Source organism: Callithrix jacchus, chromosome 3, assembly GCF_049354715.1.
Source record: "Callithrix jacchus isolate 240 chromosome 3, calJac240_pri, whole genome shotgun sequence".
NCBI classification, from domain to species: domain Eukaryota; kingdom Metazoa; phylum Chordata; class Mammalia; order Primates; family Cebidae; genus Callithrix; species Callithrix jacchus.
In genome coordinates, this window is record NC_133504.1 from 123,330,171 (window position 1) to 123,347,985 (window position 17,815).

Below are 17,815 nucleotides of genomic sequence, written 5' to 3' on the forward strand. Positions count from 1 at the left end.
ATTTGGGAGGACTGGTTATACCTGCCTATATCTGGCACAGGAAAAACACCACTCAAGCAATTCCTAGCTTGGGGTTACTGGGGATACAAGTTTCACCTTGTGACTCTGGTATACCTTGTAACTTTGGTCTATTCTTCTCTTAGTAACAGCTCAGCTTATAAACTAAAGTATTGAGATGCAACTCAGTTACATGACTGAGGACCCAGGAAAATCAATTGTTACCTTCCACTCTTCCAAACTTAATGATTGTTTTACAGATTTACCTTTCCCCATAAGCAAATGAATTGAGAGAGAGAGAGGAGGGGAAGGAAGGAGAAAAAGAAGGAGGAGAAGGAGAGAGAAGAAAGGGAGGAAGAAGAGAGAGAAAGAATGTGAAAAAAGAAATAAAAAAAGAAGAAAGGAAAAGTCTCTTAACCTTGAAGAGATTGAATATCCAGTGTCAACCTGGCCCTTGCCCTGGGTAAGTGGCTGTGCTGAGAACTGGAGACCAGGAGGAAAGTCTGGGTCTAGAGTTGCAGGGAGGGTGAACCCTGAACTGAGCTGGCATCTGGACAAGAGGGCACACTTGGGCTGGCAGGGCGGGTTGGAGAACTTTGAAGGCTGGGAAAAACAGTGTCAGAAAATTTGGAAGGCATAGTCTTAGGAGCATTTATTTTATTTATGGCAGTAAATAAAGCCCTCAGGGAAGGTTATTAATTTATCTGTCCTATTTAGTATATTAAATTACATCACTTCATATTCTAGTGGCCTGAAAAAGTTAATTTACCACTTGAAATGGCATGGGTGATGAATACTTACACCAAGTCCCGGAATTATCCAATGCTCAGCAAACACATAATACTTTTTGTTTAGGACTTGCTTTTTTTTTTGAATCTATGAAAAAGAAAAACAAAATTGTAGCATTCTGTTGGGGTTAAGAGGACAGCTGTTGGCTAGGCTGAATGCCATCTTAGAGTAAGAGATACTTTAAGAGTAAGAGGCACTAATGCTGAGATGGAGAGAATATCGGAAAGGAAAAAGGCAGAGTGGAAGTGTTGAGAGGGAGGGAGATTTTGCCAAAATCCATTTGCTTCCACTGCTTCTGCTCTTTTTAGGTGGGGTGCAATAACCTTTCATCTTACAACTTTGGGTTTCTCTAAACCTCATTTCTGCCCTCTCTACCAATGTTTTATGAGCTGTCATGTGGGGCTAGAATGGGATTCTGAAAATTAAAATGATTTTTATTTCACTGGATATATCAGCTGCCTGGGGCAGTAAAATAATTTGAATTAGTTTTGAAATGAAATGTCATTTGTGGGAGAAGAGTGCATAATAATTTATGTAATTTAAATAATAGGATGGGGAGGAAGAGGAAGACACCCAAACTACATTTCATATGTAAAATGAGGTTTACCTGACTTTTGGATGCTATAGAAATAAAACTTCTGTACTGAGGGGCATAATTACCCATATAAATCTTATATGAGGAACACAGATCAGCATAAAAATGGCTGTGCCTTTTGGTTATCTTGGAGGCAAATATATAACCACATAAAGGTAAAATTGGATGCTGCTTTCTTTCTCTGAAAACTGTGAGGATGTCTTTCTGTTCCAGAAATTGCTTAGTGCAATTAAATCAAAATATACTGAATAAATTAGTAAATGAGTAAATAGAAATACAAATGAAATTTTCTAAAGTAGGTCCTGATGTCCCCGAATTTCACAAATTATTAGAAGACAATGCACGCAGACACTAGCTAAGACATTAACTTGAAGACTTTTTCTTTTTTTTTTTTCTATTTATTTATTTTATGACAGTGTCTCACTCTTGCGCCCAGACTGGAGTGAAGTGGCACGATCTAGGATTGTTGCAACCACCACCTTCCAGGCGTAAGCCATCTCCCTGCCTCAGCCTCAAGGAATAGATGGGACTGCAGGTGCACACCACAATGCCCAGCTATTTTGTTTTTGTTGCATTTTTTGCAGAGATGAGGTTTCGCTATGGCATCAAGACTTTTAAAGGCAACAATGACTCTTTTGAAATTGCCTGCATTATCAAATGCCTGAAGTCAACCACAATGAATGGTGACTCTGGTCTCTCCACGACACTAACAATCCTCTGAAATAAGGGAGTCGGAATTCCAGAACACTTTTGGGTCTCCGACTCTTCCTCGGTGACGTCCAAGAGTTTAGGTCAACCTGCAGGCTCCACATGCACACCCAACACCCCTCCAGGCGGATTCTTCACATCTCCCTCTCTACCTTGTTTACGTCCTAAGGGGGAGGGAAACGAACACTCAGGTGCGACCCAGCAGGGGGAGTGGTGAGCTGGTCCGAGGGCAGTCCGAATATGTCCCTGGGTGTGGGTCTGGGTGTGGGGCAATTTGGGTGGGAGCAGCGTGGAAGCTCCCAGGACCAAGTTCTGCGCCTCTTCGGCGGGGTGTGTGCAGGAGGAGCGGGGATAAATAGGAGGCTCCCTCCTCCCGGCGACATTCACGGAGCCGGCGGGCCGCCCGCCCTGGGTGTTTCCCTGCCCTGTAGCCAGGGTGCCAGCCTGGGAAGTAGTTTCGTTTCCTTCTGGCTCCGGGATTAGTTTCCGGGCACCCTCTCAGGCGCCCGAGGCCCTGGAAGGGGTCGAAGAAGGAGGGAGACTTGTCTAGGGGCTGCCCGGCCCCGCAGAGCGGGGTTGATGGACCCGGCCACCCCGGGCAGCGGCGCCAGCTCCCTGCCACTGCTCCTGGCCCTTGCCCTGGGTAAGTGGCCGTGCTGGGAACTGGAGATCAGGAGGAAAGTCTGGGGCTGGAGTCGCGGGGAGGGTGAACCCTGAACCGCGCTGGCATCTGGACAAGAGGGCGCGCTTGGGCTGGCAGGGCGGGTCGGAGAACTTTGAAGTCTGGGAGAGCGCGAGGTTAAGAATCCGGCAATTGGACACCTGGGGCTGCACCTGTTGGAGGCTGTCCCTGGCGCGTGAGGAGGCCCCAGGGCGGAAGCGATTCCGCTGGCTCCGCTGCCAGCACTGAGCGCAGGTCGCCAGCGGCTGCCCTGTGCGCACAGCAGAGGGCCTGGCGGCGCTGGCAGGGTATCCTCCGGGGTGAGGCGCTGTGCCCGCGAGTGAGGGGCGGGCGGGGGGAGCAGGAAAATCCATTAAAGAAGCTCACGTGAGTTTATGGACCAAGAAGCATATCCTGCAGGAGGCAGAAGAACGGAAACTCTGACTTAAGGTGTGATCACCTGGCGTTAGGGAATGCTAGCGGGAAGAGGAGTAGCGGGATGCCTAGAACCCTCCAGAGGGTCTCTCCTTCCTCCTTAAGAGTCAGCACTCAAAGAGCAAAACTGGAACTTCAGAACTGGAAGCAGGGCTCCCCTCGCCCTCCACCGCAGGAAGGTAATGAGAAGGCTCTTGGGTAGGAAAGATCCCACCATCTCAAAGTATACCCTCCGCATCATGGTCATTTTGCCGGGCAGGGAAGGGAAGGGAAACCAGTGACATTTTCTAATCTTAGCTGGGCTATAGACACATCTAGGTTTGCAGCATTTAAGTAGTAGGAGGAGAGTCTACCACACATAGCTGAAGTGTCACCACGATATCACTCCTGTCTTCAAGGCTGGGGACACCACAAATGAAAAAGAATGGACATTTCTCTTATGGAGGAAAAAGAGGGGGAGCCTAAATAAAAACTTTCATTTAGGTACAGTGAAGTTGGGTGAAGGTGGATCAGACTTAGGATCAAGGTTAGAGAAAAGAAACTTACTTAACAAACCCTGAAGAGGAAGGAGTCAGTAAAAATTTAGTGCTAGAGTGAGTGTTCACATTCATGAAGAAGAGCAGTGGGGTTGAGACTTAACCCTAGAAATAGTACTGATGCTTTTGTCAGCATTGCATGCATGTAGCTGACATTCTCTTTCTCCACCTGTCTGGACTGTCCAACAGCCAAAGTATTCACTGAAAATGTGCCATAACCACCAAGGTGCTGAGGTTTGTAGGAATGGAGGTGGGGAGAGGGCTCATGAGAGTCCCAAGATAAAACATGATTCCTGCTGAGAACTTAGGCTGAATTTGGAAATGCAAGTCCAGCAGTGTAACCTGTGGAAACATTCATGAAATCAGAAAAGGGAGAGAGAGCTCATCAGTGGGGGCTGGAATAGTGAGGAAAGGCTGAATGGAGGACATGGATGCATGCCTTGAGGCTTGGGAAGAGTTTGCAATAGCAGAGAGGAAAGCAGGAACAGAGAAAAGGGAAAAAGCATTTAGTAAGGGTTGGCGATGTGTATGAGCATACTTTACTGGAAAGAGTAGAATTTCGGAGAGGCAGACAGATTATGAAGAACCGAAAAAGCCAGATTAAAATATTTGAACAGATTCAATAAGCAATTAAACACACACCATCACAGGGCTTGATGAGGGAGTGATATGATGCAAACAATGATTTAAAGGTGGTAAATCTTGCAGTGAGGTGCAATATGGGAAGAGAGGAGGGGGCCTGTGGGCCAGAAAACCTGACTGTCTCATAGGTATAATCTGGACACAAGCTAATTGGGACCTAAATTAGGGTGATGTTTTAGCAGAAGTGTCAAATGACTATTTAAGGTTGATGGACATTCTTTCCTCTTTGCTGTCACACAGTATTTCCTTCTCTAAACCTGTCAAAAGACAAAAATGAAAAACAAAAAGCAAAACTTGAATCCGGTGCTATTGTAAACTCAAGATAACCTAAATGTACAACCACCCTGTTAAATGATTGGCTTGGGAAATCAAATTTGGTCTCTAGAATCCTTTAAAACTCTACTTCTTGCAAAATGCTAAAGGATGTAATTTGTTGGCATCACTGTTTCCATTAAGTGGTCCTATTTCTGTCATACACACTTTACTTTTAAGTCCCCTTTCTAAATTATGTCACATGTTCTATTTACTTTTTGGAAAAAAATGTAATATGATGCATGAGGCAGTAGTGTGTGTGTGTGTGTGTGTGTGATGGGAAATGCAATGAGAATAGGCATTGAGCAGACATGAGCCCTGGTTCCAGCTCTGCCATTTTATGACTCTAAAATGTCTGTAAGTTACAACTTTCTGGGCGTTGTTTTTCTCATTTGTAAAATGAAGAGGCCTCATTAGATGAGGATGCCCTTTCCACTGTCACATTCTTTTCAAAAATTAAACAAAATAACATGTGATTTAAATTAGGAATGGCTTATGTCTACTATAAATGTAGATGCTCCTTAAATACATCTGGCATTTAGTAGATGAATCTCTACAGCATAATTTCCATTCAAATATAAGCAAATTATGTACTACTTTCTTTGGGGAATTTTATAAAGACAGAAGTGCGGTTGGAGATAGAAAAAGAAGGTATACCATAAGCAGGTTATATAGTACAAACACATTTAATATAAATAAAGTTATTTGTTCATGCGTTATTGATATTCTTTATATGCATTAATTTGGTTTTATTTTCTAAAACTGTTTAAAGGCATTTTCTAAGTCAGTAGAAATGCTGAGCCATTTAATCTTACTTTCTCAAAAAAATGAGATTTTCCAAAAAGGACTCATATTTTCTACTGTTTTTGTTTGTTTGAGATGAAGTCTTGCTCTTGTACTCAGGCTGGGGTGCAGTGGCATGATCTCAGCTCACTGCAACCTTCACCTCCAGGGTTCAAACTACTCTCCTGTCTCAGCCTCTTGAGTAGCTGGGATGACAGGCACTCACCAACACGCCTGGTTAATTTTCATAGTTTTTGAAGAGACAGGATTTTGCCATGTTGGTCAGGCTGGTATTAAACTCCTGGTCTCAAGAGATCATAGCAGATAAATATTTGTTGCTGAATTAGGTAGGGAATGAATTAGATAGGACATTCAGGTGAAGAATGTCCTATCTAGGGAGAGATAGGACACTGAAGTGAAGAGATGTTGCATTGCATATAACAAGAAACACCAATACTGGAAACTAGTTCTTTCAATGTATTTTTAAAAAGCATGTAAGCTCATCTTAGTTGTCTTCTAAACCTTTGCTTTCCCTACGGCTTACCCATACATCTGTGCCATCCTTGGCTCTGGCTATGCCTAGGATTCTCTCCTGGCTCTTCCTTGCTTCCAGGAAACCCTGTCTTCCTTTAGCTCAGGGCCAGGGCAGCCTGGCTAATGATGTTCGGTTGGAATTGGACAGACCAGGCTCTTTATTTTGGCCTGTGTCTGGTGTCACTCTGGGCATCCTAGTCTGATTCTATCCTTGAACTTGTGGGTGACTCCTGTATATTCTCCAGTTTGATTAAAGCACCATCACCTAGGGGATGCTCCTTTGGGCAGATGGAGAAGGGGTGACATTGCTTCATAGTCTCCCTGGTAGAACCCACATGGCAATTACTGAAAATAGGTAAAAGAGCATATCCTGAGGCAGAGTCATATAATGGTCAAGCCTGTAGACTCTGAACCAGACCTTTAGAGCATGACCCCCTGGTGCTACGACTTGCTGGCTCTGAAACTTCAGACAAGTCTCTTAAACCTACTTGGCCCATTTCCGCACCTGTAAAAGCTAATAGTAATAGGACCAATGCAATTATGGGAATTAAATGCTTTACTACGTAAAGCACTTAAAATGTGTCCAAAATATAGAATTTCTAGGTAAGTATGAGTTATTATAATAGCCAGTAGGAAAACACAGGATGAATCATTAATTGTTATCAATACCTCTTAAAAATTTTTTGACATTTTGATTCTGTATACTTCCTGAGTGTCATCAGGTTTGACTAATTACTTTCTGTTGCCTTCATTTCTTAAATTCCTGCTCCCACTAGTTATAAAATAGGTAATTAATAAAAATCCTCAAAAAAGTTTTATTTTGACTAGTTTTGTTAGAAAGGAACAAATGTAAAGCTGCAAAAGTAAAATCTGTATCTACTTTTGAAAAGGTAAATGCCTCTACAAATTCTTCTTCACCTGACAATTTTGATCCTAATTTTATGCAATGAAGAGCTTTACTGTACTTGCCTAGCATTGATATTAGACACAAAAGTTAGACTGGACCAGGAAAGTAAAATATTTAGAAGGTAATTTTAATATTTTAAGGGAATTTTATTAAGATTGGGCTGTCAGATTTATTTGAATTATATAAATAATTGCCTTAATTAAAAAGAAATAAAACTGTCATTTTAGAAGAATGGATGATGATGATGTGATGTCAAAAGTTGTTTCCCTATACAAGGAAATGAAAAATGCATTATTTTAGAAAAGTTTTCTTAGGACAAAATATTTTTTTCACATCCTTAAGAACAGATAGCCATGTGTAAATATTGTTATTATATAATGGTTGCTTTGTAACATTGAGAAAGTTACTTAAACTCCTTTCGTGTAATTCTCTCAACTATAGAATGTTATTAAAAGTAACTATCATTCAGAGACACAGAATCGTTTTGAGGATAAAATGAGACAATACAGGAGAAGATTTTAGAAGAATAATTGGCAGGTAATATTCAATGTATTCTTACTATTTTAACTTTGTGAATAGTCAGATAACTTTTCAATTATTTCATAGGTATTTGTCTAAAAAAAAGAATAGGAATCAGTGTTAATTAAGCCAATGGAGTGTTAGAGTTTGTACTTCAATCAAAGGAAACTGCCTTAATAGTCACCATTGGAAGCAAGGAAAGAAAAATAGGGCAGGAATTTGTCCACCATGGCCATGCTTTCAAATTGTTTCATTGGAATGTAAGCTCCACAATGGCAGGGATCGTTCACAGTTATAGTCCAGTGCCTACGTATAGTAGGTGCTCAGTAAACATTTGTTAAAAGAATGAATCTGAGTGGGGATAGTCCAGAGTGTCCTTCTAGGCCAGTAGCTTCTCATAGTGTGTTACAAAGATCTTGACATGAACTTTGCTGTTTCCTCACATACACAATCACATCTACTTCCTCTCTCCATGACACACTTTCCTAGTTTGATAATCAAAATGTAGGAAGCGTTTGCTTTCTCCCAGAACTCTTTGTATCCTATCTTCAATGGCTTCAGATTTGCTAACAATGACTTACTTTTGATACACAGCTCCTTGCTGAGATGGCAGCTGACTCTGGTTTTGCCAAATAGGCTAGCCTGGTATGAGATTTGTTCCTGAAAGATGATTATTCACTATTGCCATCAGTAAAACATTAAGTTATCCAAATGCATAACTCTTTTGCTCATGGCACAGTACTAAGCAGGTTGATGAAAAGTACTATATTGTTGTTATTAAACGTGATAGGAAGACAGACCTAAACATTTTTACTATTTTACATTTTACTATTTTGAAGTATGTCTAATACTGTTTACAGTGTGTCTAAAACTGTTAAACATTAATGAGAAAAGTCTGAATGTAAGCCATTGTCTTTCTAGTGGTGAAGGAAAAAATGGGAGAAGAATTAAAAAGTAGCCAAATTAATAGTTACCATTTTTTGTGTGTAGCAGTAAGTAGAAAGACTTACATAGGATAAAAATGTTCATTCAAAATGAAACATTGTGTAATAGTTTAATCCTTAAGAAAGTTAAAATTGCATAGTACAGATTAAATATGATCTCAGAAAAGGAGAATTTATTACAAGCTGGAGTGATTAGGGGAAGATTCACTAATAGTGGCAATACTTCTTTGGTAGTGGTGAAGGAAAAAATGGGAGAAGAATTAAAAAGTAGCCAAATTAATAGTTACCATTTTTTGTGTGTAGCAGTAAGTAGACCCAAATATCTCAAAGGGTTAATTTTGTGCAGTTTTGAAGGAAATATTGCCTGGATAAAAACATGATTTCCAAATGAGGGGATTAGTCAGAATCTTGAATTCTTGATCTAGTTCTATCTCTGCAGGATATCCTAGGAATTGGAGGCAGGGGATTTTGTAATTTAGACAAATTCATGCTTTTTGTTATAAAATAGACTTAAAATATTACGTGGTCTCCTCTCTAAGGAATTTGTTAAAATACTCTGAAGATATCTAGACTTCCTTTTACCTATTCCCTCTAGCTTGGGGACAAACTGGCCCCACCTTTTGCAGAAGGTCCAGATGAGTGGTTTGCTGGTTTGTTTCATGTTTCTTTTTCCCTGTTTCCTCATCATGTATTTCCAGGCTTTCTTAGGTTGGAGATGGCTCATAATCAGGAGGTCCTCCAGGCCCATCTTAGAGTAGCAACAGCACCTGGGGACAAAAATCTTTACAGATGTGGGAACTAACACTGTGAAAGACTCAGTAGCTTCCCTAAAGCATAGTATATGCCTAGGACTCAAATTCTGATCTTTCTGACTCCACATGTGCTTTCAACCTTACCCTGTCCTGTTTTTATACTCATTGATCTTAAGCTGTGTCAGACCCCAGCTGATACTGGATCTGCAAAGAATCATACATAAGTTGGTTAAAAACGCTCTGAAGTCAAATTTAAGTGGAATTTCAAAATAAGGAACTCTCAGTAGACTTCCCTGGGAAGGACAAAAGACAGGCCACTTGGAAACTGGGAAACCAATAATGAAGACTTTTTAAAAAGAGTTGAGTTTTTCCCCCCCAAACTGAATTCAGTTAACTGTGTTCTCTTATGGTCCTAGTCTTGAAATATAGTATCAATCCCACACCCCAGGCTTAGTTTTTGCATTAAAGTCATTGCATATTTTATATCTTACCATCTATTAAAATGAGAATGATTGACTGAGATCTTACTATGAAGGTGAAAAATGAAGCACAACTATAATAAATAAATGACATTGATGAAAATTTCAAATATTGTTGCATCAGGAGATAGTTATTTGAAACATTGCCTTTCTGTGATAGAAGACTTCTGAAAATCCCTGCTCACTTTTAGGTAAATGACAATCATCATGTAATGGAGGGTCAGAAGAGTGATTGTAAGTATGGTTGATTTGTGAGATGAGACTACACACAAAATAATAAACTTACTTCCACTTCCATTTGCCTTTGCAGAAATGTAACAAAGAATATACACCGCATTCTTAGTGATTTCCACACAACAATTTTCTTCACTGTTAAATATCTAGTGAGTGGTTTTCTAGACTAGTCAGATTCTTAATTGGGAATCTCTCTTTCAGAATGTGGTGAGCAGGCATTGAGAAGCTTCAACTGGCAATATGTGGTATGACTATTTCTTAATGAGTCTTCTTTTCATAGGCCACACAAGGAAATCAATGGAATTATTTCATAGTCACAACAAACACATCAGGAAGGCCCTTGTTTCTTAACACTTTTTGTGTAATTCGTCACTCCAGCTGAACAGCTTTGCTTATTGTCTCCTGGAGACACCAAGCTCATTTCCATGTCATTTCCTTTGGCTCTCAGTTTCTAAGTTCTTCTGTGAAACTTTTCCTTTTGATTTCTCCAGGTTAACACATTGCCTCTTTTTGGAATTCTAATACAATTTGTCTTCTAAATACCTGATACCTAAAATATTCTGCCTAATCTTTCTTTCTTTATATTCGCATCTTCTGCAAATGGTTTTATTGATAAAGATGATAACAACTCTGATGCTAAGTTGTGTTGGCTTATTTTAACTCATTTAAAGGGTTTAACTTCTGGGGCTTTTTCAGGCTGGGTAAGCATCTACTTTGAAATCTTACGTTATTTTCTTTACCATTATTCAACTTTGATGACTATTCCCTCATGGGTCAGAGACCGTGTTATCCCTGGATCCAGAAACCAATGCCACAATTTCACCTCACTTTGCACTTGGATAATCCTCCTTGAAAACTAATTGTCCTTTTTCCTTGGTTCCTTCACCTCCTCTCTTTGAACTACTATGGAAATTCAGTGAGCCCAAAGCTTTTCATTCAAATTGTCACAATGTCTAACTGCCTCATTTGACCTTATCATAAAGGAATGGGAATCAAAAAGTCAAGTTTTGACAACTGATGATTTCTGAGAAACTAGCTTAAGGTTATTTTGGGGATCTGATTCAATTTAGTCATTCAATTTGTCACAGATTTAGTAATGGTAATAGTAGAAAAAAGGTTGATTCATTTTTTTGGCAAAGGCATTATTGTGGTGTTGACAGTTTTCAGGTGTATGAATTAGTTTGTATATGACAGGTTGCTAAATTGCTTCCCAATCTGGGCTTTAAAAATATAAGATGTGAAGTACTTTTTTGAGTTAAAAAATTGTATTACCCATCATTTTAGCCTTCCCTAAACATCAAGATACTATTTTTACCTTCAGAATAATGTTTTACATTGGAGGAAGAAGTTCATATTTTACTTTTCTGAATTTGAATGAACATACACTATTTGTAAAGACCCTCTTCCTTTTCCTTGCTCCTGTCTCTCTGCTTCCCACGCTGGCCCTGAAAACCCAGAAGCCTGTCTTTTAGTTTTAGAGAATAGTCAGTTCTCCAGGTGAGGTGGTTTAAGAGAACTTGGAAAATTCCTCTTTGTCCTGGAAAATTGTTCTCCAGGAGATGTTCTGATGCCCAAATTGCTCACTGTGTTGGGACACAAATATTGTACACCTCCTAAGAGTCTTTCAACCACCTTCATTGCCTCTGGGTCAGCTCCTCCCCATGCCAGGTTGCTCCTCTTTTGAGACTTGGATAAAACACCATGTTCCAGGGCATACGATCTGGCCTTTCAGTCACCAAGGGGTCAGAATTGAGGGAGTTAGCACTCAGTAGGGTGAATTTTGTCCAGGGGCAATTGGTGATTAAAGTAATTGGGTATGATACAGTACATTCTTCCTTCTTTCGTTCCCCCCTCCCCGCCCCTGGCCAGTGGACTCGTTCAAGGTATGGGTCTTTTTCTTAAATCATTAATGTGGCCTACATACTAGTGAACATGCTACCTGAGCAAATTTCTGTGTTTCTCTGCATCTCACTTTGGAACTACACCCTGCATGATAGGTGCACACATTTTATTGTTTTGTCCCTTTCTTTGCTTCACTTCTTTTCTTCCTTATTCTCACTGCCCCAAGCTTATACTTTCCAAATAAAGTGATAATCCCTTAGTCTGCATATCAGTTTGTTTTCTAGGAGACCCAGGTTGAAGCACTCTAGATTTTAGAGTGTTTCATTTGAGTTAGATAATTTCTCTCATTGAAGATCTGCTTTGAAAGCAAATACATTTAGAAAGAAAAATCTGTTCAAGAATTATGTTCTCCTTGGGGCCATGTTAAAGCAGAATGAGGATAATGGTTTATAGGAAGGCAAAAGAAAAGAAGAAGAAAAGGTAGAAAAGGAGTTAACAAAAAAGAACACTGTCCCACTTCACCCATTTCATAGTTTTTGTTTCAGCTAACCACGAACCCAGTTTAAACATGATTTTCACTCCCTATTTTTTTTTATCCAACTCCACATTATGGGGTATCTTTTTGGACTCAGAAATAATTCCACATATAATATGCATATTTAAGATCCTGTTTTTCTACCTGTCAGTGAAGATGTAATAAGAAAGTTGCTAACAGCTTGTACTCCTAGAGTTGATTTAAATAACTATTTTTTATTAGAGATATGATTTTTAATTTACTTGACTTTTAGTTATTACTGTCTATGATCTGATTTTATCAGCTGTATTTGTATTACTGAAACATTTAACCAACCAACTGAATCAGTAACCCCAACTGGCATAAATGGTATGCTGAGTCACTGGCAGAACTGTACTCACAATACAAAGAACTAGGCATGTAGAAGATGCCATATTTCTATTAATTAGCTGAGGCCTATTAACTCCAAATTCCTTTCAAAAATTAGAAAGAAACAACATGCAGAGAGACCAAGATATACTTTTGTCTCATTAAGTACATACAAAAAAGGATATTGTAGAATGTATGCATGTATATGTGTATTCATCTTTTGTAGTTTATATCAGAAACATATTTTGTACACAGTGAAATCACACCATAAATGTAGAAATTTGTTAATATCCACTTATGAGGGTGAGAATCTAGTTTTTTACCAGGGTAATTTAAATTTTTCTTCTTTTACTTCTCGTCACTTACATCTACTATTTTTTGAGTGCTTACCCTTTGCAAGGCATTACCTAGGTTAAAAATTCATAATTTCTTCCCTGTACCTTCTTTTAAGCAGCTAAATTTTTACCATGGCTGTGTAAGTTAGGTATTATGGTCCTCAGTTTATAGAAGAGGACCCTGAAGCTCAGTGGTTGAGTAACTCGATCATAATTATAAATCTCATGCTTAAAGGGTAGATCCAGGATTCAAAATCATTTCCATTTGACTCCAAAGCTGCCTTTACTCCATTAATCTGTACCTCTTCTCTTTAATATAAACAAAGTTAGGCTGGATGCAGTGGCTCATGGCTGTAATCCCAACACTTTGGGATGCCAAGTTGGGCGGATCACCTGAGGTCAGGAGTTCAAGACCAGCCTGGCCAATATGGTGAAACCCCATCTCTACTAAAAATATAAAAAATTAGCTGCACATGGTGGCAGGCGCCTGTAATTCCAGCTACTTGGGAGGGTGAGATAGGGAGAATCGCTTGAATTTGGGAGGCAGAGGTTACCGTGAGCTGAGCTCTCACCGTTGTACTCCAGCCTGGGCAACAGAGCGAGCCTCCATTTGAACAAAAATAAATAAGTAAGGAAATAAATAAAATTATAGAGGTGTGACTATGAAATATTCTTCTAATTTCTGCTTATGTTCATAGGTTGATAAATTCTTATTTGGCTTAAAGCTGGATTTTCTAATGAGACATGGAATGTGATTCCAATGTTCAATGATATATTATGGCAAGAAATCACTGGATTGAGTATACATGAGTAGAAGTTTGCAATGTATCTAGGAAGATATCCTAAATCATCAGAATAGAAATGAACAGACATTTTGTGATATTATATTTATTTTTAAAATACAAAATGCACTTGGCTTTAAAAATGGAAAATTCAGCTCAGAGATGAGGCAAATACAACGTACATGACTGTTTAAGTTGGTCATATATGATCTTTTTAAATAGTTGACCCAGCTGGTGTACTACTTACCTCAGCATTAGCAGTGACTTTGAGACAGCGTGTCATGCTCCTTGTCAGGCTGCCTCTTTTTGAATGCTCGTATTGTTTACATTGACTTCATTCCCCATGCTGACTGATGGGATAATACTTTTAATACATTCTGTAATTTTTAACTTGAGAATCTCAAAGTGCACAAAAATAAATGGAGCCTTGGTTCACTGAAGTAGAATTGGATTTCTTTCCTTTGGTCTTTAATTTTATGAGTGGAGTCAATATTTTAAAACTATCCCCAGAAATAGGCACTAATTTCTAGTGACTTAGCAAGTGCAGTTAACATCATTTTATATATTTTTAAAAGATTTAATGCACCTGAGAAATTCTTCAGGTCATGTAGACAGTGAGGTATGGACAATAGGTTGAACGAAAGCAATCAGGCAACATAAAGATTGTAAAATATTTGAATGATAGATGAAATCTGACACAAAAACATTTGAAAGGAAAAAGTGTAAAAACCATTTTCCTATGGTGAAAAAAAATGCAACAAAACAGAACTACAGCAATAAGAAAAAAAAAAAAGAAGCCACAAATACATTGCTTTCCAGAAGTATAAAAAACAGAGGAGCTTCATTTTATGGTAAGGAAAATAAAACCCCAGTATTAATGTGATGGGCAAAAAGGGCTGATATGCTATGGGGAATTCCCAGTGTGGGGCCTGAAAGCCCCACTCTATTCTGTCTTGGCCAGACTATGGATGGCATTTTATTTTGACAATGCATTTAGGACAGGATGACAAAGTTTATGAGGGGTCTTGATGATACTATAAAATGTGATTGAAGGAACCAGGATGTTTAGCCTGAAGAAGTAAAATTATTTCATGGGGACTTAATAGCTGGCTTTAAAGATATGAGAATCTGTCATGGAAAAGAGAGATTAGACTTATTTTAGGTGATTCCAAGAAGCAGAGTAAAATAACAGGAAGGCAAAAACCAGCTCAATATAAAGAAGCATTTATAGAGCTTTAGAAAAATCTGTTAATATTTTTTGGAATGAATGAATGAATGATCATGATTGAAAGAATAGACAAAATGGTCTTCTTGAAATGGCATGTTTTGGAAGAGATTGAAATTTCTGTACCGAAAGTTTAAATATGGGCTTGATGAACTTTCCCAGGGGATGATTTCTGGGGAGTTGAGAATTAGTTTGTGGGAAATTTCCATACTTTCAGTTTTAAAAATACGAAATTTTAACATAACCTATGATCCTTTTAAGTGGAAATCTTACTGTGTTTTCTACAGCTGAGTATCATATTTTCCTTCATTTTCTTTAAAATACAATTCATGCTTTCCCTGATAAAGATGATTATTTTAATAATGTGCTTTCCTTTAAATGTTCTTATTTCACTGGATTTTTCAGAATTCTGCCCTTAACAAGCCCTTTCTTTTCACATTGCCTTTTTTTGAGAGGTCCATTCTCATGGAATTAAATTCCAGTTTATTTTCCATTATTCCCCAAAATAGAACCCGTAGCTTGGCTTTGCTCCAAATTTCTGAATCTACACCTCATCTACTGCTTTCTAGGTGAGCCATAGTCATCTTAAACTCAGTGACCCAAACTGAATTTTTCTCTATGCCCACACTGTTTCCCTTCTGTATACCTTGTATCTTTGTGATTGGTTCCACAATCCAGCCAGTTATTTGAGCAGCAAACTCTGGGGTCATCCCAGACTGCCTTTTTCACCTCCTACACTATCTCAGTCACCAGGTCATTCAATTTTATTTGTGGCTATCCCTTATAAGCCTTTCTTTTTCTGCATACCCAGTGCTACCCTCTTGGTTTAGGTGTATCTGAATCACCCATGCTGATATTAAAGTAGCCTTTTCAAAATGGAAAAAAAAAACAGATGATTATATTGCTTCTCAGTTAAAACTCTTCAGTGGTCTCAACTTAGCTGCATAACAGAATCCCAACTAACATGGCATGTAGGCCTTTTGTTGCCTACTTGTTTGCCAGCCTCCTCATATATCACAGTCTGCACCCACCCTCCAAACAAGCTGGACAAGTTGTGCTGTTTCCTGCCATATCCTCTAACAAGTTATTTTTTTTGCTTATTATGAGTTGTCCTCTGTTTCTTTTTTTTTTTTTCGAATGCCCTGGTAAACTACAACTTTATTTAACCTTTTCTTAAAAATTAGTTATGTTTTTAATAAAGTGATAAATATGCATAGATTTTTTATTTAAACAATTAGATAGTACTAAGAGGCTTATAAAAATAAATAGCAGATCTTTGCACCATACTTTCCTGCCTCTCTGCTAACCACTTTTGACTCTTTTTGATGTTTCTTCTAGTATTCAACTGTTTACTGGAAATATTTCCTTATAATGCTACTTCTCTACTTGTCAGGTTTGGACTTTATCTGCTGATTTTATCTTCTCTCATAATTCCAGGACCGATACTCAAAAAATTAAGAACTGTCACAGCACACACTGATTAGTCTTGACCAATTTTCCCACGTGGTATATGTGAGCTGATTACCAGCCCTGAGTTTATGAAAATTTTTTGTTAAATCATCAATATTATTATGACCACATAAATATTATCCACTTCTGAAACAAAACATTATGATGATCTTACACTTTTTTTGTTTTTTGTAAAAGTTATTAACTGATGTTTTTAAAAATCATTTATTCCTCATTAAGAACTCATGGTAAATCTCAATTTCTCCATGAAGTCTTTGCCATTTAGCAGAGTTGATTTTGCATCCTATTACTTCTGTGTTATCATTGTTGTTGTACATATTATACTGTACCTTAAAGATTTGTGTGTCAGGCTGGACTTGGTGGCTCACACCTGTAATCTTAGCAGTTTGAGAGGCTCAGGCGGGTGGATCACTTGAGGTCAAGAGTTCAAGACCAGCCTGGTCAACACAGTGAAACCCCGTCTCTACTAAAAATACAAAATTAGCTGGGCATGGTGGTGGGCACCTGTAATCCCAGCTACTTGGGTGGCTGAGACCTGAGAATCGCTTGAACCCAGGAGGCAGAGAGGGCAGTGAGCCGAGATCATGCCACTGCCCTCTAGCATGGGCAACAGAGTAAGACTCTGTCTCAAACAAACAAACAACAACAAAAAAGTGTGGGTTTATCTTACCAGAATTGAGCTCCTTGAGGTTAGTGATAATACCTGTGTCTGTTATTTCAGAACCTTCAGTGTCTTGAGTCTAGCACCAGTGTCAAATACACAGTGCTTAATAAATATTCATTGAATTATGAATGAACAGGAGTGTCCTTTCTCTTTAGAGCAGCCATTATTATTTAGTAGATGGTTTTATGAGCCTTTCTCTGATTTCTGAGTCTCTTTTTACATATCACAACTGAAATACTTACTTTTAGAGCCTGAGTACTTAAAATAAATAAGTGCAGGTAGCCTCATGGAGTCTGGGGCACTTAAAGGGTCACCTGCTTCTTAGTTCCAGCTAGTTGTTTCTAGGAAAGCATTTTAGATCTGCCTTGCCAGACCTTCTGCTATATGAATTGAAGAAGAAAATTCAGGTTTAATATGAACTGCCTCGATTCAATTATTAAAAACTGTGGAGGACAAGCAAATGGTTCTTCGGGCTCGCTTTGGTTCACAGCCACTCACCTGTGACCTCTAGGTTGCTGGGGTGGGCAGGAAAAGGAGCAGAGCATGCTCTGTTTGGTTTGAGAGCTGGCGGGGCTGAGAATACCGCCTCACCAGTGCGCTGCCTCCACCTGTGAGGACAGTAACCTCCTTTTGCCAACTGACACCAGCATGTGAAATGAGGCTTAGCAGAAGGAGCCTGGGCCATAGCCCCCAGCCTGTGGGGATGTTTAAAGGCCTCAGCAGTGTTTCAAAGGGATCAGAACTCCCTCCGTGAGTGTAATTGGAGGATAACAGGTTAAATTATAAG

The 17,815-nt window shown here is 39.1% G+C and overlaps 1 protein-coding gene across 4 annotated transcripts in view; it reads left to right on the plus strand.

Annotated features, from left to right (window-relative positions):
• Positions 1 to 2,470: 2,470 nt before the first annotated feature.
• Positions 2,471 to 17,815, plus strand: part of BTC (betacellulin) — a 44,871-nt gene continuing 29,526 nt past the window's right edge. For 2 of the 4 annotated variants that reach the window (XM_002745724.7, XM_017970492.4), the window contains exon 1: positions 2,471 to 2,732. In XM_002745724.7, coding sequence (XP_002745770.1) covers positions 2,669 to 2,732 — 64 coding nt within the window. In that variant the 5' untranslated portion in view covers positions 2,471 to 2,668. Of the gene's footprint in view, positions 3,365 to 17,815 lie in introns of all 4 variants that reach the window. The other 2 variants (XM_008993177.5, XM_008993178.5) reach the window with 2 other exon arrangements.